Below are 24,177 nucleotides of genomic sequence, written 5' to 3'. Positions count from 1 at the left end.
CAAGGAGTTGTAAAACCAATCCATAAAAAAGGTGATAAAAAAGATCTAAATAATTATAGAGGCATTACTCTGAACTCAACAGTATCAAAAGTTTATGCTAAAATAATTGAAACTAAATTAAAACAATTTGTGGAAGATAATAACATATTAGGTGAGATTCAGGGTGGATTTAGAAAGGACAGACGCTGTGAAGACAATATCTTTACACTCAAAGGTATTGTGTCTCAGCGAAAATCTCAAAACAATTCTACATATGTTGCTTTCCTAGATTTTTCTAAAGCTTTTGATCGAGTTTGGAGAGATGGACTTCGGGTTTCACTGTGGAATGCAGGAATTAGAGGAACATTGTGGAATATAATTAATGATATGTATGAAAATGTTTTTAACAAAGTTAACTTTAACGACATAGAAACGGATTATTTTGAAACTACAGAAGGGGTCAAACAAGGATGTGTGTTAAGTCCTTTACTATTTTCAATTTACATAAATGAATTTGCAAAAATGCTGCAGGATTCAAAATTAGGGGTAGAAATAGGTAAAAAGATAATTCCTGGACTATTTTGGGCAGATGATGTTGTCCTCATCGCAAATAATGCAGATGAATTACAAAATATGTTAGACATAGCAGCAAAATTTGCAGACAATTGGAAATTAAGTTACAACAGCAACAAATCCCAAGTAATGTATTTTGGCAAAAAATTGCATAGAAAAGGCACACTCTGGAAATTAGGAAATCTGTTACTAGAAGAGACTAACACATATAAATACTTGGGAATAGTTATTTCTAAAACTATAAAGGACCATGCACAATTTACTGAAATTTACAAGAAGGGGATGAAATTAATAGCATATTGTAAAGCCATCATCAATCAACACAATAGTTACAATAGGTTTGAGTATGGTGATGTATTGTGGAAGAGTATAATTTTACCATCTATTAGCTATGGATGTGGTGTATGGTTTTTAGAAAATAACGATGATAGGAAAAAGTTAAAAAGTCTGCAATATCAGTTTGGCAAATTCCTTTTTAAAGTCAACAGAAATGTTGCTTGCTCTGCTGTATTAGGGGATTTAGGATGGGCTGATTTGAGCTACACCCTTGATACTTTTCGAATTAAATATTTGAACAGATTACAAGAAATGAATAACACCAGATGGACCAAAATTGTTTTCACAGAATTGCACAAGTCGTATGTAAACAACCGTAAGCTTACTTGGAATTGGCCAACATATGTGCACAAAGTACTTGAAACTAACGGATTAGACCATGTCTATGGGTTAAACATACCTAACAATATAAACTGGCTCAAAAGCTTTTATAAAATAAGTGAACAAAATGAAGTAAAAACGTTTGCAGATCAAATATCTAATATGAAATCACTGGAACATTACAGTTGGGTTAAAAGAAATAAGGAAAAAGAAAACTATATAAATGATCCCCTTGATCATCATGGCATATCACTGTATTTTAAAGTCAGATCTAACTCACTGGATTTAGAGGGTAATAAAATAACATGGGACAAATATAAAGGGAATGGAATGTGCAAGCTATGTAATGACGACAAAGAAGATATTTATCATTTTCTATTTTTATGCAAAGCAACTTATCATTTAAGACACAACTTTTATGGAGATTTCATGTACAAAGTTCAAAACCTTGAAGTAGACCCAACACAATAACTTTCTTTCTGGAGGAATTAATTTTAAGTTTAATGTACTTTTTAGCGACATATTGTGGAAAGTCAACAATAATTTGGGGAATATTGTATCCAAGGAAGTTAGAGTATTTATTACTCAATTGTATAAGTATAGAAAAGAAAGTTTGAATTTAATGTGATTTTTCTTCTTTCCTTTTTCAAATATGTATGATTTGGTTGTTTTCTTCTCTTTGTTTGCCGCTCCAAAGGCTAATAAAATATTATTATTATTATTATTATTATAAAACAGTTATTTACAATTTTAACCTATTTTTGCTTGGATTCAAAATTAACTTAAATTAACTTATTAAAGTCCTTTATCTCTACAGAAAGAGATCAATATTACATGAAGGGTATCCCATGGTTGTGTAGTAAAAAAAAAATGCAGTAGTACATTTAGTACTTACAGTAGTTAAAGCTTAAATTAATAAAATTTAATTGCAAAGAGAACTTAACGGTTGCCTGCTTTTTATACATGCGTGACATATGTCTATGAATCTCTAATGTTGAAGCCTCATATTCATAAGATTATGAGAAGAGTACATTACACAAATGTGGTTTAATTACAAGTGTAGGATTTGTAGTATCTCATGTCAAGCTGTAATGGCTCATAGGTGTGGTAGTAATCTGATCATGCACTCATCTTAGACATACAACGACACCGAGTTACAAATACATAACTACACATAGGTCATAGGGTCTTAGGCAAGCCACGTTTTGCTGTTGCATTGTTATTTTTCCTATTGTTGTGAGTTTCAATCTTAATTCACAGTGACCGGAGTCACGTTAGTAGGCAACATTATCCTTTTGTAGTAGCAACAGCTTTCACTAATGCCATTTTCACAATGCTACTTCAACACACCTGCTTACATCATTTACATAACAATCGCCTTAACATTTAAATGCAAATGAGCTGAAATGGCTCATGGCAGAAAAATCAACACAACGTTCTACTTCACAACCTGGTTGCATCTCCACAGTGCGACATTTCAAGATAAAACTACTTATAAACTTCTAAACACCAGAATACTAAATTTAAATATGTCTACCAATATACAGCAATTTCACTGAGCAGGAAAAGACACTTTTACTTTATACATTGCATACCACTGTTTCAGACTTACCAGACCATGTAATCAAGGTGAACGAGACAAATGACATACATGTATATAGGGATGGGGCATCACTCAAGCTACAATTGTACATTAATGGTCACAGTAATCTTAGGAATTTAAAAACATTATTTCCAGACCAAAGTTTTACAAAGTGAACCTTGAGGGAATGCAGCCTTTTTCTATGTGAAGATAAAGTTCTGTTATTGGCATTTTTTCCAATGCATCACATATACCAATAGATTCAAAATAAATTTACATTCAGAAATAAACATGACTTCTGAAATATGTCACATATCACATGAATGTTGAATGGAACAGATGAGGTAGTCAATTATCTATTCTATAACTTTTAAGCTAAATATTTATAAATATATAAACAACATTGTATGAGGTCATACAGTGATGTAGACTGTTCTAATTTCTGTCTGATTTAATAATGCCCAAGAACTTGCCTAGCCAATCAAATTGCCTCATTTGAATTATTATGAGAGTGATTTCAATCGATAATAGTTTATAAATTTTTAGTATATTTATTAAACTGGGTTGTTCACTACAGTGTAGTCCATTTAATATTATAATTGCTATTTTTTAATAAAAGCCAAAAAAGAAATGTCATATTATCTTTATACATTCTATTTCTTTGTACAAGATACCAAACTATGCTTGTTGTGATCAGTATATCATTAACTCGATTGGCTAACTCATATGGATAGCCAGCAGTAATCAGTATATCTTTAACTTGATTGGCTAACTCATATGGATAGCTAGCAGTAATCATTATATCATTAACTTGATTGGCTAACTCATATGGATAGCCAGCAGTAATCAGTATATCATTAACTTGATTGGCTAACTCATATGGATAGCCAGCAGTAATCAGTATATCTTTAACTCGATTGGCTAACTCATATGGATAGCTGGCAGTAATCAGTATATCATTAACTCGATTGGCTAACTCATATGGATAGCTGGCAGTAATCAGTATATCATTAACTCGATTGGCTAACTCATATGGATAGCCAGCAGTAATCAGTATATCATTAACTTGATTGGCTAACTCATATGGATAGCTGGCAGTAATCAGTATATCATTAACTTGATTGGCTAACTCATATGGATAGCCAGCAGTAATCAGTATATCTTTAACTCGATTGGCTAACTCATATGGATAGCTGGCAGTAATCAGTATATCATTAACTCGATTGGCTAACTCATATGGATAGCTGGCAGTAATCAGTATATCATTAACTCGATTGGCTAACTCATATGGATAGCCAGCAGTAATCAGTATATCATTAACTCGATTGGCTAACTCATATGGATAGCCAGCAGTAATCAGTATATCATTAACTCGATTGGCTAACTCATATGGATAGCTGGCAGTAATCAGTATATCATTAACTCGATTGGCTAACTCATATGGATAGCCAGCAGTAATCAGTATATCATTAACTTGATTGGCTAACTCATATGGATAGCCAGCAGTAATCAGTATATCTTTAACTCGATTGGCTAACTCATATGGATAGCTGGCAGTAATCAGTATATCATTAACTCGATTGGCTAACTCATATGGATAGCTGGCAGTAATCAGTATATCATTAACTCGATTGGCTGACTCGTATGGATAGCTAGGAGTAATCAATATATCATTAACTCAATTGGCTAACTCATATGGATAGCCAGCAGTAATCAGTATATCTTTAACTCGATTGGCTAACTCATATGGATAGCCAGCAGTAATCAGTATATCATTAACTGGATTGGCTAACTCATATGGATAGCTGGCAGTAATCAGTATATCATTAACTTGATTGGCTAACTCATATGGATAGCCAGCAGTAATCAGTATATCTTTAACTCGATTGGCTAACTCATATGGATAGCTGGCAGTAATCAGTATATCATTAACTCGATTGGCTAACTCATATGGATAGCTGGCAGTAATCAGTATATCATTAACTCGATTGGCTAACTCATATGGATAGCCAGCAGTAATCAGTATATCATTAACTCGATTGGCTAACTCATATGGATAGCCAGCAGTAATCAGTATATCATTAACTCGATTGGCTAACTCATATGGATAGCTGGCAGTAATCAGTATATCATTAACTCGATTGGCTAACTCATATGGATAGCCAGCAGTAATCAGTATATCATTAACTTGATTGGCTAACTCATATGGATAGCCAGCAGTAATCAGTATATCATTAACTCGATTGGCTAACTCATATGGATAGCTGGCAGTAATCAGTATATCATTAACTCGATTGGCTAACTCATATGGATAGCCAGCAGTAATCAGTATATCATTAACTTGATTGGCTAACTCATATGGATAGCTAGCAGTAATCAGTATATCTTTAACTCGATTGGCTAACTCATATGGATAGCTGGCAGTAATCAGTATATCATTAACTCGATTGGCTAACTCATATGGATAGCTGGCAGTAATCAGTATATCATTAACTCGATTGGCTAACTCATATGGATAGCCAGCAGTAATCAGTATATCATTAACTTGATTGGCTAACTCATATGGATAGCCAGCAGTAATCAGTATATCTTTAACTCGATTGGCTAACTCATATGGATAGCTGGCAGTAATCAGTATATCATTAACTCGATTGGCTAACTCATATGGATAGCTGGCAGTAATCAGTATATCATTAACTCGATTGGCTGACTCGTATGGATAGCTAGGAGTAATCAATATATCATTAACTCGATTGGCTAACTCATATGGATAGCTGGCAGTAATCAGTATATCATTAACTCGATTGGCTAACTCATATGGATAGCCAGCAGTAATCAGTATATCATTAACTTGATTGGCTAACTCATATGGATAGCCAGCAGTAATCAGTATATCTTTAACTCGATTGGCTAACTCATATGGATAGCTGGCAGTAATCAGTATATCATTAACTCGATTGGCTAACTCATATGGATAGCTGGCAGTAATCAGTATATCATTAACTCGATTGGCTAACTCATATGGATAGCCAGCAGTAATCAGTATATCATTAACTTGATTGGCTAACTCATATGGATAGCCAGCAGTAATCAGTATATCTTTAACTCGATTGGCTAACTCATATGGATAGCTGGCAGTAATCAGTATATCATTAACTCGATTGGCTAACTCATATGGATAGCTGGCAGTAATCAGTATATCATTAACTCGATTGGCTGACTCGTATGGATAGCTAGGAGTAATCAATATATCATTAACTCGATTGGCTAACTCATATGGATAGCTGGCAGTAATCAGTATATCATTAACTCGATTGGCTAACTCATATGGATAGCTGGCAGTAATCAGTATATCATTAACTCGATTGGTTAACTCATATGGATAGCCAGCAGTAATCAGTATATCATTAACTTGATTGGCTAACTCATATGGATAGCCAGCAGTAATCAGTATATCTTTAACTCGATTGGCTAACTCATATGGATAGCTGGCAGTAATCAGTATATCATTAACTCGATTGGCTAACTCATATGGATAGCTGGCAGTAATCAGTATATCATTAACTCGATTGGCTGACTCGTATGGATAGCTAGGAGTAATCAATATATCATTAACTCAATTGGCTAACTCATATGGATAGCCAGCAGTAATCAGTATATCTTTAACTCGATTGGCTAACTCATATGGATAGCCAGCAGTAATCAGTATATCATTAACTCGATTGGCTAACTCATATGGATAGCCAGCAGTAATCAGTATATCATTAACTCGATTGGCTAACTTATATGGATAGCCAGCAGTAATCAGTATATCATTAACTTGATTGGCTAACTCATATGGATAGCCAGCAGTAATCAGTATATCTTTAACTCGATTGGCTAACTCATATGGATAGCCAGCAGTAATCAATATATCATTAACTTGATTGGCTAACTCATATGGATAGCCAGCAGTAATCAGTATATCTTTAACTTGATTGGCTAACTCGTATGGATAGCCAGCAGTAATCAATATATCATTAACTTGATTGGCTAACTCATATGGATAGCCAGCAGTAATCAGTATATCTTTAACTCGATTGGCTAACTCATATGGATAGCCAGCAGTAATCAGTATATCTTTAACTTGATTGGCTAACTCATATGGATAGCCAGCAGTAATCAGTATATCTTTAACTCGATTGGCTAACTCATATGGATAGCTGGCAGTAATCAGTATATCTTTAACTCGATTGGCTAACTCATATGGATAGCCAGCAGTAATCAGTATATCATTAACTCGATTGGCTAACTCATATGGATAGCTGGCAGTAATCAGTATATCATTAACTTGATTGGCTAACTCATATGGATAGCCAGCAGTAATCAGTATATCTTTAACTTGATTGGCTAACTCATATGGATAGCCAGCAGTAATCAGTATATCTTTAACTCGATTGGCTAACTCATATGGATAGCTGGCAGTAATCAGTATATCTTTAACTCGATTGGCTAACTCATATGGATAGCCAGCAGTAATCAGTATATCATTAACTCGATTGGCTAACTCATATGGATAGCCAGCAGTAATCAGTATATCTTTAACTCGATTGGCTGACTCGTATGAATAGCCAACAGTAACCCTGAATGAATTCTTTGTTATATAGTGTGATAAGTCATCCAAAATGTCTCCTAAATCAGACTCAGTACTCAAAATACTAAAGGCTTTACATGCATGTCAAACCCATGTATGCATTGATATCAATGTACCAAATAGGGCCTAGACATGGCCAGCTGGACACAGGCTTGTAGACACAACCTGGACATAACCTTCTGGAAACAGGGTTCAGGGCATTGTCTGGACAAGACCAACTAGACAGGCATGGACTCAATCTATAGACACAGCTTCAGCATGGACAATTAAGCCTGCTGGATTGACAGTCTACTCAACACAGCCTGCAATGTTGGACAAAGCATGCAGGACACTGGGGTAGATTCTTAAATGTCTGCTCTGCAGCATGGCAGCGTTGCTAGTGTCAAGAAATAAACACCTTCGATGAGAACTATTGCATTGCACTGTGGGTAGGAATATCACTGTATGAATGCAGGTTGTGTTATCATAAATGCACCTCCATGCTGCCATACTATTAGAGAAATGTTTCTGGTAAATGTATTGAAATAACGTAACAACTGAGTGAAATATGACGTGACATTATGTACATAATTAGTACAGCCTTGTTAATGGATTGGTAACAAATCAGAAAATAAAATCAGTATCATAAATTTTCACATAGACTAAAATATTTCCACTAACAAGAAGTAAATTAATTAAAACACTTCCATTATGAGATTATATTAGCACATTAAATAGAACCGTATGTAAAAATATCCAATTTCCTGTCCAGTTAGGATTTATCAGAATAACAAACCCAAATATGTGAAACTGAACTGGTAATGTATACTAATGAGGAAAATATCTCCTGATTTGAAGAAAATTTCATTATGGAGAAATATTCACATGCTAAATCTTAAGGTAGCGAGAAGGGTTTTGTGACGTTTTTAAATAAAACATTCTCTGTCTGTTGTCTCGTTCAGAACAGTAATTTAGGTTATATATATCAAAAGACTAAGTATAGAGGTACAAGTTCGCACAAACTGGACAGTCATTGTTTACATAATTATCACGTGACATCAAAAATGGCGAACCTTGTAAAAATGACCGTGATTGCGAGAGCACACTGCGGAATTTCCTGGTGAAATTTACGTCATGCATTGTCCGTAATAAAGTCTATTGAAATGCGTCTCCGATAATCAAAAGAGCTATTATTCCGATTTCTATGCAGTTTTGTTTTTTTGTCCTTAAATTATTTCATACTTGGCACCTTTAACAGACTATTATTCTGTGACAAAGCATTTTCTTTAAAAACCCAGACATATTTCGCACAATCATTATCTTTTGAACGATAACTGCGAGTTTGAATGTCCTAGTCCGAACGCACTTGATTTGGCGGCGGTCCCAATGAGTCGTACTCGATCAAAACTTCAACTCGAGAAAAACGTGAAAAACAGTTTTGGTTAATAAAACACTGTAGATTTGCTGCATTATTATAAATATACACTAAAAATGGCCAAACATATTAACCACTGATATCATAGAACTCATAAAGAGTGTCAGATAATGAATAATTTCAAGCTCGAGCGTGAAAAATGAAGAAAACTGCTGGCATTTGAGTCCGTACTCCAGGAATGTTCGGGTTTTCCATTGTTATGCAAACGAACAACGAAGGATAATCCTCTGACAAACATTACTGTCCCACTGTACACGCTGACAGTTTACAAACAAGCTAATCCTTCAAGTGTCTCTGATAAAACATCTAATAAAACGATTTTCATGGTGAAACAAAATGACCGATGTTTGAAAAAAAATTGTTGTGTCAGAGTGCGACACTGAGTGGCAGATTTTTCTTTGCCTCGTCTGTCAACGCTTTCTTTCTTTTCTTCGCCATTGCGTTAGAAAAAAAATGTATTAGTAAAATAGAATATTGACTTGGAAAATAAAACGATTTAAAAGAAAGTTGTGCAAAGTTACAGTACTCCTTTCGCACAACCTCCCGCCCGCTTCCGCTTTCCAATCACCTTTTTCTCTCGCTTTTGGGACCGCTTGCATTTAAAATTCGGACTAACAGAATAATTCCCGAGGTTCACATTGTCTTATAATTGTCTTTCTGGTTTTTATAGATGTTGAACAGCTGACAAAAGTTCAAATACTTTTTGTTTTAACTATCTATAATTATATGCACGCAACCTGACCCTTTGACCTCGATTTGGCTTGGACTGAATATTTTATTTTAAACAATATTCTGACGTGAAATACAAAATGTATTTCAACACAAGTACGACATGGTTGTCTGGGGTTTCTTTCCTGATTGTTGAGTCTTCGCAATGTGTTTTGTATAATTATTGTTGTTTTCCCCCGATGCTGAAGGACCATAAAGCTAAATGGCAGTTACATGCATGGGCTGAGTGAAAGAAAATATTTCTAAGCATATGTTTGTCATGACAGTATGTTTGTAAATATCTAGAAAAATCTCGTCTTTTGTTGATAATTTCGATTGTTTTTTGGAATGTCGATCCCTGTTGGTTTCTCCATACTGAGTTTAGGAAGGGCGTTGATCAACACCGTGACAATCAGCCGAGAGAAGACAAACATTGACCGTAATTCATGGGGATCATGTCCGTAATTTGTGGGCTGAAATCCCAAATAATTAAACAAGTATTATTATTTTAATATATATTTTATTTTACATCGCAAAACTAAACCATGCCCAAAACAGAGCTAGAGTTGTTCGCGGTGAAACAATCGCATTGAAGACGATGCAACTTCAACTAGCCATTTCTTACCTTGAAATAAAAAAAATAAAAATTCGAAGAGCATCGGGGAAAATATTAATAATCATCCTTATCAATCGCTTGCTTTATTTTATTCGAATCCATGAAATTCACGATTTTTTTTTACATTTGTTGGCAACTTCCGCGCTTAAAAAGATTGAAAATGTGGGTGTGGTTATCTTGCAAAGTCCTGTTGATAATACGGACAAATATGGTTCTGTGACCCAGGTCGTGCTCCGATCAGGTGACTCTCAGCCAATCAATGATGTTGTAACAAATAAATAAACGCTGCTCGGACTGATAAATATGATATATAGAAGATAATATTTGGTAATTGTAGTCCTAAATAACTATTAAAAATAGCTAGACATTTCAAGCAATGGCTCTTTATCGATAGCATAGAAGAAAATGTTAACATTAAGGTCAAATTCCATCTGTTTGTCAAAATATATGTTTTTCAGCAAATAATTTTGAAGCCTGCCACAGCACAAAAAACTATGTGAATTGACGCATTTAACATTTTCTTCTATGCTATCGATAAAGAGCCATTGCTCAAAAAACTATGTGAATCGACACATTTAACATTTTCTTCTATGCTATCGATAAAGAGCCATTGCTCGAAACGTCTAGCTATTATTAATAGTTATTTAGGACTACGATTACCAAATATTATCTTCTACATATCATGTTGTAACAAAGCATATTTGACGCTAATTGAAGGGTCGTCGTACAATCCAATCTCCGGTGACAATTCACATAGTTTTTTGTGCTGTGGCAGGCTTCAAAATTATTCGCTGAAAAACATATATTTTGACAAACTGGTGGAATTTGACCTTAGTTCAAAAAGAAAATACTAGGCTAAGATACATTAGAGTTCACGCAAATCAGTTTTCTCTGCAAGTTGTGAAATAAAGTAAACCAGAGTAGGGTCGATGATTTTCAGCCCTGAAGGACTTCCGTGTGAATCCTGAGTTTCGAATTGTTCATCGACTGGCCACCAAATAGTTATGGCTATAACTAAATTTGACACGTTTTTCTTTTAAGCCCAATAAATTATTCATACATGTCAAACTCTGTTCGATTTTTTCAGGGCATATGGCAGTTTTTAGTCGAAAATATTTGTTGTGGGAACACTTTTACGGTACGTATACGGTATAGACCGAACTCATTCAATGATCGTGACTTAATTTTAAAAATTGAATGTCAAATTTTACCAGATGTAGACCGATGTGGATTTGGTATCGTTATTTTTGGAATTAATCACTAACATTTCCTCGTTTCTCTGTTCTCTCAAAAGGAGTTACCTAGGCTTTTTTCAACTGTCTCATTAAAATAAAAAATAAAATATTACATCTAGAACAAGCACCCAAAACACGTAACAAGAGGTCCCAGTTCAGTTGCAATCATGATACAAGTGTAATACAACTATTAGATTTGAAGTGTCGTTCACACTTTACTATCAAAACCACCATTTCGACCACCCATGTGCCAGTGATCAGTGTTTGGGTGAGCGGTCAATGTTTTCAATGAGCGAGCGAGCGAAAAAAAAACGCGATTAAAATGCGGTCGGTTTCCGGTCGGACAAGACCGCGTGGTCGGAAATTAAGCGATAAGCGGTCGATGTAAAAGCGGAAGGTTGGGCGAAATGAGTACTGTATGACCATGTTTCTCGGGCGAAGTCTCAACTGACAATAATGCTGACAATGGACGTTAGATAAACACACATTGTTTGCAACTGGAAGCTTATCACCCGTTATATCAGAATCGTCAACAACAGAGTATACAGATAAGATGTTATCATTTAAACCCTTTCAAAGATAAACATTATGCAAATATCCAGGAAAGGGCAGTTGTAGTCTTTTCTGCTAGTGTTTTAAAACACTAATTTGAGTAACGTTATTTCGCAATTTTGATCTTTTGTAAACCTGGGGTGATGTATCAAGGTCTAAAGTAACCGTTTTATCAATTTTTGAAAAATCAAGAATAAAGTGAAAATTTCCTTTCTCGCTACCTTAATGTCATTTTAGTACTGTTGAGAATTAGATAGAATGAATTATTTAGAATATTCACTACTTAAAGGCTAGGTTATTTTGGTGTGTATATAAACACACTTGAGATACAATCAATAGGAAAAAACAGAAATTTTAAACCAAGTTATAGGAGTCGGTAACTATGCTATGTTGGTGTATAGTAACCATGACACATACAATGACATTGACCTCCCAATGTGGCATCTTACAACAAAAGAGTGATTGCACATATGGACTATGCATTGCATAATGAGACATGGGAGGTCAACATTTCATTAGTCTGTCAAAACAAGAAGTTGAGATAGACAGCATGGGAATCCAGTACAAAGGTCAATCTCACTGTAAACATGCCTTCATTTACTAAAATAACACTTATTTGAGAAGTAGAGTACCTACAAATAATATAGTCCAATCCTTTTAAAACTGTGTTCAATGACCATAAAAACTCAGTTATCTTAGTTTTTATCTAAATTTTTGTTCACGGTGCTGTAAATTGTTTTGTTTTTTTGCATTTCTCTATTTTTGTTGTTGTCAAAATTTGTTTTGAGCAGATCTCCCCTGAGTTTCTATTAATAAAAAGGCAACTTCTTGTGAAAAGAAATCATTAATATAATATCTCTAACCTGCCGTGATTGGTTCAGTAACAAATTGAATAGATTATAGGTAAGTTTTTACATCCATGAATAAATTAATTAAACTATCCCATCTAAAAATACATATGGTACCAGAGGTACATTACTTGGGGTTTGCAATGCGCATAGTACTGTATGGTGACATCATGTCAAGATCCCATTCAAGTGAATCAAGTCTCATCTCGTAGATAGCGAGACTGGTGCTACGACCTTCTGACATGACATAGGCGGTTTGTAATAAAACAATAAAACATGTATTACCACATTCATAGTGCAAAAATGTAATACATCGAAAATGTACAGAAAATATAGTTATCGTAATCCGTCATATCGTGAGCAGCTATTTTGATCCACCTGGACATCCAAGTATCCTACTTACCTCGGGCATGCGCATTGGAATTTTTCTGAGTTGGAACACTTATATGAGAGCGAGATTGAAACGGGATCTTGGTATCATGTCACCGTAGTTGCAAACCCCAAGTAATGTACCTCTGACGGTACACATAAAGCTACACGACAAGACTTACTTAGTATTTCAAGTAGATTAACCAAAGTAGTACCATCTCCAATCCGTTTTCGTAAATCATCAATTAGACGGAACTTTTTCTTCTTCAAATGATTGTTAGCCCATGTTGTATGTTCCTGTATTAGTGAGAGCAGAACTAAAATATTACAGAAAACATTTGTGAAAAAAGATTATGCAATATTTAGGGACGACGTCAAAAGATCGATGTCGGATAAAAAACTTATTTCCTTTAGTTTGGGGGTGGGGGGTTTTGACCTCAACAAGTTTCCATCCTACAAAAACGATTTTATTTTTTAATGAAGTCAAAACAATCTTGGAGTATTTGTAGTTCGTTTTTTTCTATCCAATCATGGACAGAAATAACCAAAAAAGGAAAAAAAACAGAAAAATGGTTTGGTTCGAGTGTAAATCTGTGCGTCAAATGAGGTGTATTTGTAAAATCTGTTTACACCCACTCGACAATCAACTGCTATGCAATACTACTGTCCGATTATCAATTTGTATTTAATGGTGAATGTAGTCTGACGCCATGACCAATATTTATCAATTAAGTTTCAGTGGGGGTAGGGGGGTTTGGAAAAAAACTAAAGGAATTAAGTTTTTATCCGATATCAATCTTTTGACGTTGTCCCTTACTGATAGCCGAAGGATGAATTTAATGAGATAGATACATTGCTTTTGGATTGTACTACCTCACACAAAATCAACACCAAAGTTGATTTAAATGACTGACAAATGGAGGTGTACTCATATTTATACCAAATGTAACTGTATTTGTGCAGGGGGGGAACAGGTTTATCACATGTACATATTCCTAAGTATTCATTTTATACTTGAGGCTTAAGAGCTCATCAAGTACCTAACTATTTACTTTATATACTCAACACTGAATAGCCAAACAGATTTAGTGTGACTGGTCTGATTCCTATGACAGGTAACAAGACAAAATCAATTTATGAGAAGTTAGTACCCTTCACACCCATTTATTCAATTAAAACAACCCATTCACTTGTCATGACAGAAATTCCTGGTATTATGTGCACTTGAAGGTGAATTGACAATTTCAATAAACAACGTTCCAAACATATTTGAAATTGCGTCTATACTTGGACCGTTGTTAGGTTTACCACCTGTTAACATTGTTAAATTAATACCAGTATACTGATACAGACAGATATACGAAAACTCGCTCTGCATTGTACAAGTAGTAGTGAGTGGGACGTGACAAAAACTGTCAATGTGGTTACTTATGTAACAGTGGGACGTTAGTTGACAGTATATACACAGTGAGTGGGATAGTTGACAGTGCAAATACACTGTAAACTGCCTCTCATTAAATTGTTTCCCACGAAGTTAAACAATAAGCTTGGTAAATGACAGCACAAGATGTATTGATCAACAAAAATGTGTAAGTACCTCGCATTCTCGTAACGCCCATTCCCCTCGACCGTATAACGCTCGGGGACTGATCATTCCGTTTTCTCGTCTTTCCCATTCTTTTTGTGATCCTTTCGTCCATGATCGTAGTGGTTTTCGTGGCTGTCTTTCGTTCGTAGTGTCCATAGTACTAGCTATTGTTTGCGGGGGTTCGTGTAAAACAGAAGGTTGTAAATCTAACGAATGACTATAGTATCACAAAGCCATTCAACTGTACAGTACAATATATGGAACATGCACATTGAAAATAAAATTATGTGCTGATCTACAAATCATAAAACAAATGTCAGATGTGGTCAGATCCGCTGCGAACCCACATCTTATTGAAAATGACTTCCCTGAGATATATGCATCGGGAATTACCGGATATAGTATTCCATGTCATGGTGGGAAAGCCGTCTGTAATCCTGTGACACACACGTCTTCGACACAGAACACATACTGAAATAAACATACACAATCGTCTGTTTACAAACGTGTGCCTAATCCATTGAAAGATTCACGTTCCAAATACGAAGCAAAAGGCTATACACAGTAGATAGGCACAAACGTCGTATAACGATCTCCGATCCATGCACTGCAAACAATCAAGTGAACGATAGCCGGGCGGTCAAGCGATCTCTATTTGTGTCTGCATCGCTGCTTATCTACTTCTGTGAAGATTATCCAACTACAGCACAATAAAATACGAACACAGCATAATCTCTAGTTAGCAGTGTAGTACCATTTGTGTGAGACCTCGCGTAAACATCTGTTCTGGTTCATCTAAAGCATTCCGTAAAAACAGAAGTGTTGATTTCAAACAACGTACAGCACTGGCAAATTAGCAGAGAACACTTTCACTTGATTGGCTGACGGTATATCACGTGACGATAATGCGGAAAGGCGCCTGCATTGCAACGCTTTGAACTTTTCCGAATACAAAAAACACAAGACTGAAATAATCCTAACGCAGTAAAAATAAAATAGACATTTGTACTCCAACCTCAGACTTGTATTACTAGTCTGAGCTCCAACGTACAATTATTCATGCAAGACCTCTTGTATTCTTCAGTACTAATCTGGACATTTATATTAGATTGCAATTTACAAGATTTTATTCACTGATTAATCCCGGCTTTTAGGCCTGGTTGTGGCTCTCGTAATCACAGAAACCGCGATTGAGTGCGTTATAATGCCCGAGAACCTCCAAGTAATTGGCTCAGCCTTTCAGAAGCACAATTCAAAGAATAAAACACGGATGGAAAATAAGAAAAAATATAAACAACTCAAGACCACGTAAAACAACACTGACAATAACCCTAAGAAGGCGATGACCAGAAATATGAATAGTTTTGTTCTTGCCCGGTTTATATTACCCGCAATATTCTTCACAAATTCTATATTACTATAACCAAGGGCGGGTTTAGGGGGAGGCGCACCAGGCGCCTCCTTCAGCCCGCAAAAAAAATGACAAATCAATTGACAAACTCAGCTCACGTCTCGCCCGAATTTCTGGATCCGCCAGTGATACCCCCTCCCATTATATGGTATAGTATAGTATAGTATATTTTATTTGACACTAAATAATATATTTTGTTACATTATCTGTGGTCAAAAGACATTAAATATAATTAAACACAAGTACACACACGAAACAAAAGAAAATACATAAATAACTAAAGTCTAAGTAAAATTACTTATAGTAAAATAATATGCTGTCAATAAATTTGCTAGCACTATTGGCAATGAACCCATCTCTCGAACTTAAAATTTCTGTCAACATTTGTTGTTTTGGTAGTTTAAGGATACTTTCATTATAAATGCTAACTACATTCAGAAATTCAGTACGAGCATTTGTTATTACACTATGGTTACTGTCTAAAAGTGCATGGATTTCATTGTCAATAGCCCCATTGTTGGCACTTTCTTTCCTCTGGAGGTATCCCTTGATATCTAAGTTTTTCAATTGGTAGGGTATGTGCAGATATCCTAAATTTGGTAAAGCTGGTTCTATGTTGTGCATTTTTTACTTGATTCAAATATGGTTCAAATTTATATGTAGGTTTGAACAGTGGCGGATCCAGCAAAGTGTATTGGGGGGGGGGCAAGCTTCGCTTAAGATATACGGAGCGAAAATCGCAGAGAAACTATGCGTAATCCAGATAATATGAATCGTTATGCGTTTGGGGGGCATGGCCCCCCTGCGCCCCCTCTGGGTCCGCCACTGGGTTTGAACTAAGTGTATGTACGTAATTTATTGTTTTGGGTTGTCTGGACTGTTGGTAGCCAAACTTTTTCAACATAGATTTCTTTTAATTTTGACTTAAGCAGAGTAGTAGTTTAAGTTGGACTATAGGGACGACCATGAGGGCGCTGTTCATAATCGGATGCGATGACGTCATACGAACAGCGCCCTCATGGTCGTCCCTATAGTCCAGCTTTAGCATAAATAATGACGTCACAATGGGAATTCGTGCATAAATTAGCATAAATGAGGAGCAATGCCTTAAAGGGGATCATTTGAATGAGGATGACGTCACAATGGGATATTGTGAATACGTTTGCATACATAAAATTGATGTGAATACGAGGTCGTGTCGAGGTCATCGTGAATACATTTGCATAAATTACTATCAATTTTTTTAATTATTTTTAATTATTTTTAATTATTTTTAATTATTTTTTAATTGGACAGGCGTGGACGAAAGATTTTTCAGAATGTGTCGTAGAGGGCGCTCACACACGCACACAGACACGCTAATAAATACACATCATTTTGAAAACTAACAGAGTTTATTACACAAAGAAGGGAAATCTACTAATGAGTAAATAATCAAAAAGAATGGATTAAAAACTGAGTAATTGAAATTGAGTATATAGAAAGTATACATTTTGTTTTTGTTTTGTTTTTGTTTTTTGTTTTTTTGTTTAAGTAAATAATCAAAAAGAATGGATTAAAAACTGAGTAATATAAGAACAAAAAATGACATTTTGAGTATATAGAAAGTATACAATTTGTTTTTGTTTTGTTTTGTTTCTTGTTTGAGTAAATAAACAAAAAGAATGGATTAAAAACTGAGTAATATAAGAATAAAAAATGACATTTTGAGTATATAGAAAGTATACATTTTCAAATGCGGATAAGTATTCGATTATGATAAAAACAAGAAAACACGAGTAACACCGAAAAGTCAATACACACTTTTTTTCTAATCAGAATCGCTCATCTGTGATAAAAAGAAAAAAGAGAAATAATATGAAATCGATATATATATATATATATATATATATATATATATATATATATATATATATATATATATATATATATATATATATATATATATATATATATATATATACATGTGAAATTTCAAAAGCATAAGTCATCTAGTAAAACTGCGTGGGAAAAAATATTTGTCATAAATAGGGAGGTTGAGTCCGGTCACGTTTTCGATATATCTGTTCACATAAAGGTCATTCAAATGTCTATCACGCGTAAAAGAGTCGGCTACGGACTTCATAGGTTCCCCTCGACATCTGCGCAGCAAGTAATACAGGACGTATTGACCACACACTGTAGAGAACGGAGCTTGTAGTATTTGATGATTGTAGACCCATGTACAAACGTTTTTATCGAGAAATCTCTTAAATTCCACGTAGTAGGGTTGACTACCATACGAGTCAAAATATTCTCCACGGTAGGGATCCTTCAGATAAAAAGCCACCCAATGTGTCCCACCTCCGCTACTATCATCGGTGTTTGATACGAACGCTGCGGGATACTCCAACACTTTAGCCTTAGGCAGTTGATCTCTAGCATAAACGCCAAAGAACACGTTTCTAGTGTACGGATTAGTCGACAGAATACGATTCAGTTGATTCGTGTCCATCGCAGCTAGAAATCAGTCAATACGTTTCTGTCTCTGTCAATCTCGATAACGTTATCGTATTCAGCATAAATCAAAACGGACACAGTCTCAGTCAATGCTTGTCTGAACTGAATCTCAAGACCAATCTTTCCTTCTTGTATCAAATTGAGGTGATAATCGCTGGCCGATTCGTCGGGAGTGAGGTCAAATGCGAAGATTGTGTACCCTTCGGGATATTCGTCTCGAGTGATGCCGTTGCCTTGGTCTTGACCCATTTTATTTGTACCGGTAAATAGAGTGTAATAAGCCATGATGCAACTTCTGCCACCAGCTGCCGTGAAGTCTGTCTTCAATGGCTTTGCGGGAACTTGCTCGCCTCTAACATTGAGAACCAGTGATGTGATACCGTAATTCTGGAAGTTGAATGGATTGGTTTCGTAGGATCCGTTGAAAGACGTATTAGAAACCAGACACAGGATGATCCTTTTGGGCAGCTGACCGAGGAAGATCAAATCTTTGTTTAATGACATTGTACCAGCGGGGATGGAAGCGATTTTCATAACGCATCGATCGATGGGGTATTTTGCAGTACCCTGTTTCAACGCTTCAACGTGTCCCAGTTGTACGCTGGGGCTCAACTTGACTTTTCTCACTAGGAGGGTAGCATCGGTGATGACTACTTTGAATGCTGGATTTTCGGTTGAACTGATCAAGCAGAACTGATTTTTACTTCGATGTAATTTCAGTCTAACTTCCACCCCATTGAGTAAATACTTTGGTTGAAAAAATATGTCCCCGTGTATTCGTCCGATCATGTCGACCGTCTTACTGAGTGATGTATATGCGTATCGACGTTTGAGTCCCATGTTAGCGTCACCATCATCAGCCCTTGGGTTTGCAACATTCATTTTTCCAGCGGTGTCCTTCTCAAATATCGCAGCACCAATCTGCGTTGATTTGGCATCGCCTCCATAATTCAATAGCGTTTCGATCATGGCTCTGTAAGAATAGGTGGGAGATGCATCCGAAATCTGCTTTCCATTTAGGTACACGTCGATTTGATTGAAGAGGGAATGCAACCACAAGTTTGCAGGCCCTACAGTGGCGTCCGCAGCCAAATTACTTCCATTTGCATTCGTGATTTTAGCCTTGATGTGCAAAAGCGTAGAACCAATATCGATGTAGTCACTTCCGGCCGAAGGTATTACAAATTCGATCGGACCATCGGCTATATTCGTGAGTGGGTTTACCTCTTCGTAACTTCCTTTTTCGATACTTGTCTGTGTCGGAGGAATAGTAAAGAGATCGAGTTCCGTCTTTGCGCATTCACAGGAGTGTTCGTGTACAAAAGCCATGATGTTCAGTCGAATATATCCGGAGATCTTCTCCTCTTCTTAGCCTTGGAAGAAATGACACGTCTCGTTGTTGTCTTCTTTCTTTTGATGGTGCGTCCTCGCCCCGTTTGAGAGGGTCTTCCAAATAAATTGCTCAATACCGAAGAAGTAATTTGACGACCCGCAGTCTTTGCTCTACTCGAAGCCGCTTTTTTAAAGTTTTTCCCTTGTACAACATCACCTAGAATACCCAAACCGGCATCGAGCGCTGGTTTTGCCACTGCTTTCAGACCTTGTGTTAACAGAGGTGCGGCCGATCTCGCCAATCCAGAAAACATACTTCCGATTCCATATCCGCGTTGCAGTCTCGTGCCAGAAAATACAGATCCTCGTCCAATCTGATTCATGTAGTAATTTCTATAAACCCCCACGTGAGGAGTGTAAGGTCGATGTCTGTTCATTTTTTCTTCACACTAGCGAAGGACGAGCTTTGCGAAAACTCAGCGTCACGATCACTCGTCCGCGTTGAAATGGCACCTTCTCCCCCGTATCAGACCTTATATCAATCTCCACAGTCTCAAATGTTGACGTTCGAATCGGCAGGAAGTAAGGTTTGTTGTAAGTGTGATTGACGCTATCACCGTGGGTTCCTTCAACATTGACTATTCTCAAGAGAGGTACGGAAACGTCACCGACCATTTGGTGTTCGACCATATTGCAATACACGTAGAGGGAATACAAACTTCTAATGTCGGCAAGGTAGGGACTAGTGCGTCTTTCGTTTGTAATTGTTGTATTTGAGGGAAATCCTAACAGTTCAGCCAATCCACCCATCAAGATTACACGAGCTCCTTCTTCAACCGCCACGGTCACTCTCCTTGACCTCGAATTATATGTCATCAGTATTTCATCTGGTAGACCTTTTTCTCGAATCGCATCTAAAATCATTTCGATCGAGTTGTAGTAGCCCGGATTCAATTTCAGTTCTCCGTGATCTCTCATATTGGGTGAGGCATCGTAAAAGATCCTATTTTCGTCATGTACGACGTTGTACCACGAATTTGGGTAGTGGATGTCGGCCAATGCTACTTCCCAATCGCCATCTAGCGAAAGCATTCTCGGTAGTTTGACAGTGTATTTTGTCAATGTGTTGTTCGGGAACACATCGAGCGAGGCATTACTAGGGAGCGTCAAAAAAAAATCCTTTCCAGACATGATGATCTTTTGAAATGAATCGGGTCATCGTGTGTGTGAATGGTATTTATAAACGTTGCAAGTCCCTGATCCAAGAATTAAACGAATCATCATACCCACGCCACTTAACGAAATATTCCACGTGACCTTTACGTTTTCTCTTGCGCAACACATTCTCCACAATGTACAATGCATCGTCGTCTTTTACTATTTTCTGAAGTTCTTCTTCGTAGAAAGTACCTTCCAACATTTCGCCGTTGTAATCTGAAATTTTGTAAACAGGTGGTTGTGTGTTGAGACGTCCAACAATCGTGAATACCTCTTCGGTCCAATTGGGTAAGTAACCTTTTTTGAAAACGTGTTTGGTTTTACTGATTCTGACTCTGTCACCGAGTTTATAAATCTTCCTCTTCTTCACCCCATTTTTCTCTGTGTTTAGATCACCGTACAATATGTCTCTGACCTTTTTCTGGTTCGCGTAGGTAACGAGTGAGGGTTTGGTATTTATACTTCTGTGATGGGTATTGTTGTAAGAACGTACCATGTCGTCTAATACAGGTAGATAAGTCAACGTGTTGTTCTTCGTGAAATATCTGAACATTTTTCCCTTGATGGTTCTGTTGTATCTCTCCACAATGCTGGCTTTAGTCTCATTGCCTGTAGTAAAGAACTTAATGTCTTCGCTCTTGAGGTAGTTCTGAAAAAGTCTGTTGGTGAATTCAGTTCCTCTGTCCGTGTGCAAAACGTCAGGGCGACGCCCCTTCCCGAGTATTTTCCGAAATGCCTCGACCAAACTCGCCCCTCTCTTGTCTTTCAGAGGTACGACGAAAGCATATTTTGAAAAAACATCGATACACGTCAATAAGAACTTGTATCCACTGTTGTATCTGGATATCGAGGAGAGATCGCATAGATCAGCCTCCCACTGCTCGTCCACTTGGAAAACCACCACCCTCCTTCTTTTAAAGGACCGTCTAGAAGGTTTGTGCAGAGTATATGTATCCTGTTTACTCAACCACTTCTTCACGTCCGACTTGGTTATCTTTTTTCCTCTCTTTGTTTTTTTTACGGCAGCATAAAGGGAATTCAAACCCCCGTAACTTCCAGGACTTTGGACATCGTAAAACAGTTCGTCTAGGACGGTGTCCATCTTCTTCGTCATTGTTTACGGGTGTGGTTATTTCACACGCGCAGAGGCAGTGGATACGTTCGATAAACGAAAGCAAAGCAGGACAGCGTGGATCCATCACGACCGACTGAACCAAAGTGAGATCTAGCGGTTGCGATGAGGTTCTATTTAATACGTCACCCACGTGTGTCGAGGATGAATGGGAGTGGAAACCACATGGGGTCCACGTCTCTTCGGAACTCTCCCCTTGAGTGTGTTGGTATGCATGTAAGACCACCGATCTGTATTGCCAACAAGGTCTTGAGGTACATTTGACATTTTCATAACTTCGGCAAATTCTCTCCAACCTGTGGGGGTGAAATTCTTCCTTTTACGCAAGAAATCATTGACTAAATCGATGATGTGCGTGCCTGGCACGGATTGTCCATCAATGATTAATTCACCATTTTCACCCCAGTCGACCCGTTGGTTCTGTTTAACTTTCTGTAGTAGAAGCTTCGCTTTTCTCTGCATGCTCTTGGGAACACTTTGTAAGACTTCGGATGTAATTTGATCTGGCACACCATCTTTGTCGGGTTGAGATTCCTGATCGGCTACAGCATCAGTGTTGGGTAATTGCTGCGTAACGGAGATTGGAATCGGTTCGTTTTTCTTCTCCCGCAACAACAAGTACTTGCGTAGAACCTGTTGGTACAGTTTGACTTTTTCATCTTCAGGCAACTCTTCCATTTGCGTTATGTCATTCATGTCTCTATCCAGCGAAGTCAATGATTTCACCACAGGTCTCGTCATTTGAGCATTCTGGCTTTGGATGGTAGATAATAGCTCAGCAGGGACTAAAGCCATCTTCTTCACGGATTCCATCTATTTAAGACCTAGTAGGGGAGGGAGTATGCTCGAAATTAAGGGAGCAATCAAGGCGGCCAGGAAACCTCCTTTCTGAACCAGAATTTTTTTCTTTTTCTTGACTGGAGTTTTCTTATTGGACAGTGCTCGGAGATGATTCACGTACAACGCCAATTTTCTTTTCTGACTAGGTGATAGCTGGACCTTCCCTTTCAACACATTGAGCGAGCATTCACACAGACACTGTATCAAGTCACTAGAGGCTCCATCAATTATCCCCTTTTGTTGTTTCGAGTTGGCCTTGTGCAATACAGAGAGAAAATCAGCGTTCTTTCGCATGCGGGATGACATGGTGAAATGACTGACGATGAAAGACTGTCTTTTTTATACCTTTCTCACATACACTATCGGTACTTGAGATGAAAGTATGTTCGTTCGAATGCGTATTTCCTCAGGGGTGTCTGGCATCAGATCCACGAGGAGGTAACCGTGAGGTTCTTGGGTGGCATCGGTGAATGCCTCCTGAAGAAACTTAATGTTTCCGGGGTACATTTGCTTTGCCAGAACGTTGACTTGTGATGCGTCCCTTGGATTTTTAAACAGGAAAATGTAGTGCGTGTTGAGACTGATGGTTCTCGATTGTCTGCCCTGATGAAAGAGATTTTGCAAAATCAGTATCACGGATAAATTTCGATGGTGAGATCCCTTCGTGAAGAACTGGGCGATTTGTTTATCGTTACCCGTTTCTGTCATCAGATCATCTATCACCAACAAGTTTCTTTTAGCCGGGACGATTATTCTACCAATATCTGGAGGTATCCCTTCGATAAAGCGAATTTGAGGCACTGTCTTCATCATTTCCAAATAGGCTGGCTGAAACTCGCCGTAGCACCAATAGATAACATCTGGTGGTGGAGATATGATGCTGTCACATTGTTCTAATATCAGTTTGACTAAAAACGTCTTCCCAGACTGCGTGGGACCGCACACGAGAGAGGTAAATGGGTGTTTCAATCTTGCATCCATGACGATATCA

At 37.1% G+C, this 24,177-nt stretch overlaps 2 protein-coding genes across 3 annotated transcripts in view; both read right to left on the bottom strand.

Annotated features, from left to right (window-relative positions):
* The window catches only part of LOC100378522 (uncharacterized), a 40,342-nt gene extending 24,736 nt beyond the window's left edge, over positions 1 to 15,606 (bottom strand). The window contains exons 1-3 of one of the 2 annotated variants that reach the window (XM_085490538.1): positions 15,509 to 15,605; positions 14,764 to 15,225; positions 13,349 to 13,463 (exon numbers count right to left, since the gene is read on the bottom strand). In XM_085490538.1, the coding sequence (XP_085346664.1) occupies positions 13,349 to 13,463; positions 14,764 to 14,910 (262 nt within the window). In that variant the 5' untranslated portion in view covers positions 14,911 to 15,225; positions 15,509 to 15,605. Of the gene's footprint in view, positions 1 to 13,348; positions 13,464 to 14,763 lie in introns of both variants that reach the window. The other variant, XM_002735436.4, reaches the window with a different exon arrangement.
* Positions 15,607 to 18,664: 3,058 nt separating this feature from the next.
* Positions 18,665 to 19,993, bottom strand: LOC146748091 (uncharacterized protein F54H12.2-like). Its single transcript, XM_085504578.1, has one exon. It carries the CDS (start codon positions 19,991 to 19,993, stop codon positions 18,665 to 18,667), a length of 1,329 nt encoding a protein of 442 aa, XP_085360704.1.
* Positions 19,994 to 24,177: the final 4,184 nt, after the last annotated feature.

This window comes from Saccoglossus kowalevskii, chromosome 2, assembly GCF_978046115.1.
Source record: "Saccoglossus kowalevskii chromosome 2, keSacKowa6.1, whole genome shotgun sequence".
Taxonomy (NCBI): Eukaryota; Metazoa; Hemichordata; class Enteropneusta; family Harrimaniidae; genus Saccoglossus; species Saccoglossus kowalevskii.
The sequence above is the reverse complement of the archived record's forward strand: the minus strand, read 5'-3'. Positions and strand labels throughout refer to the sequence as shown.

Excerpts from the sequence above, each read along its gene's own strand:
- LOC146748091 (XM_085504578.1), bottom strand. The coding sequence starts at position 19,993 with ATGGCTTTTGTACACGAACACTCCTGTGAATGCGCAAAGACGGAACTC.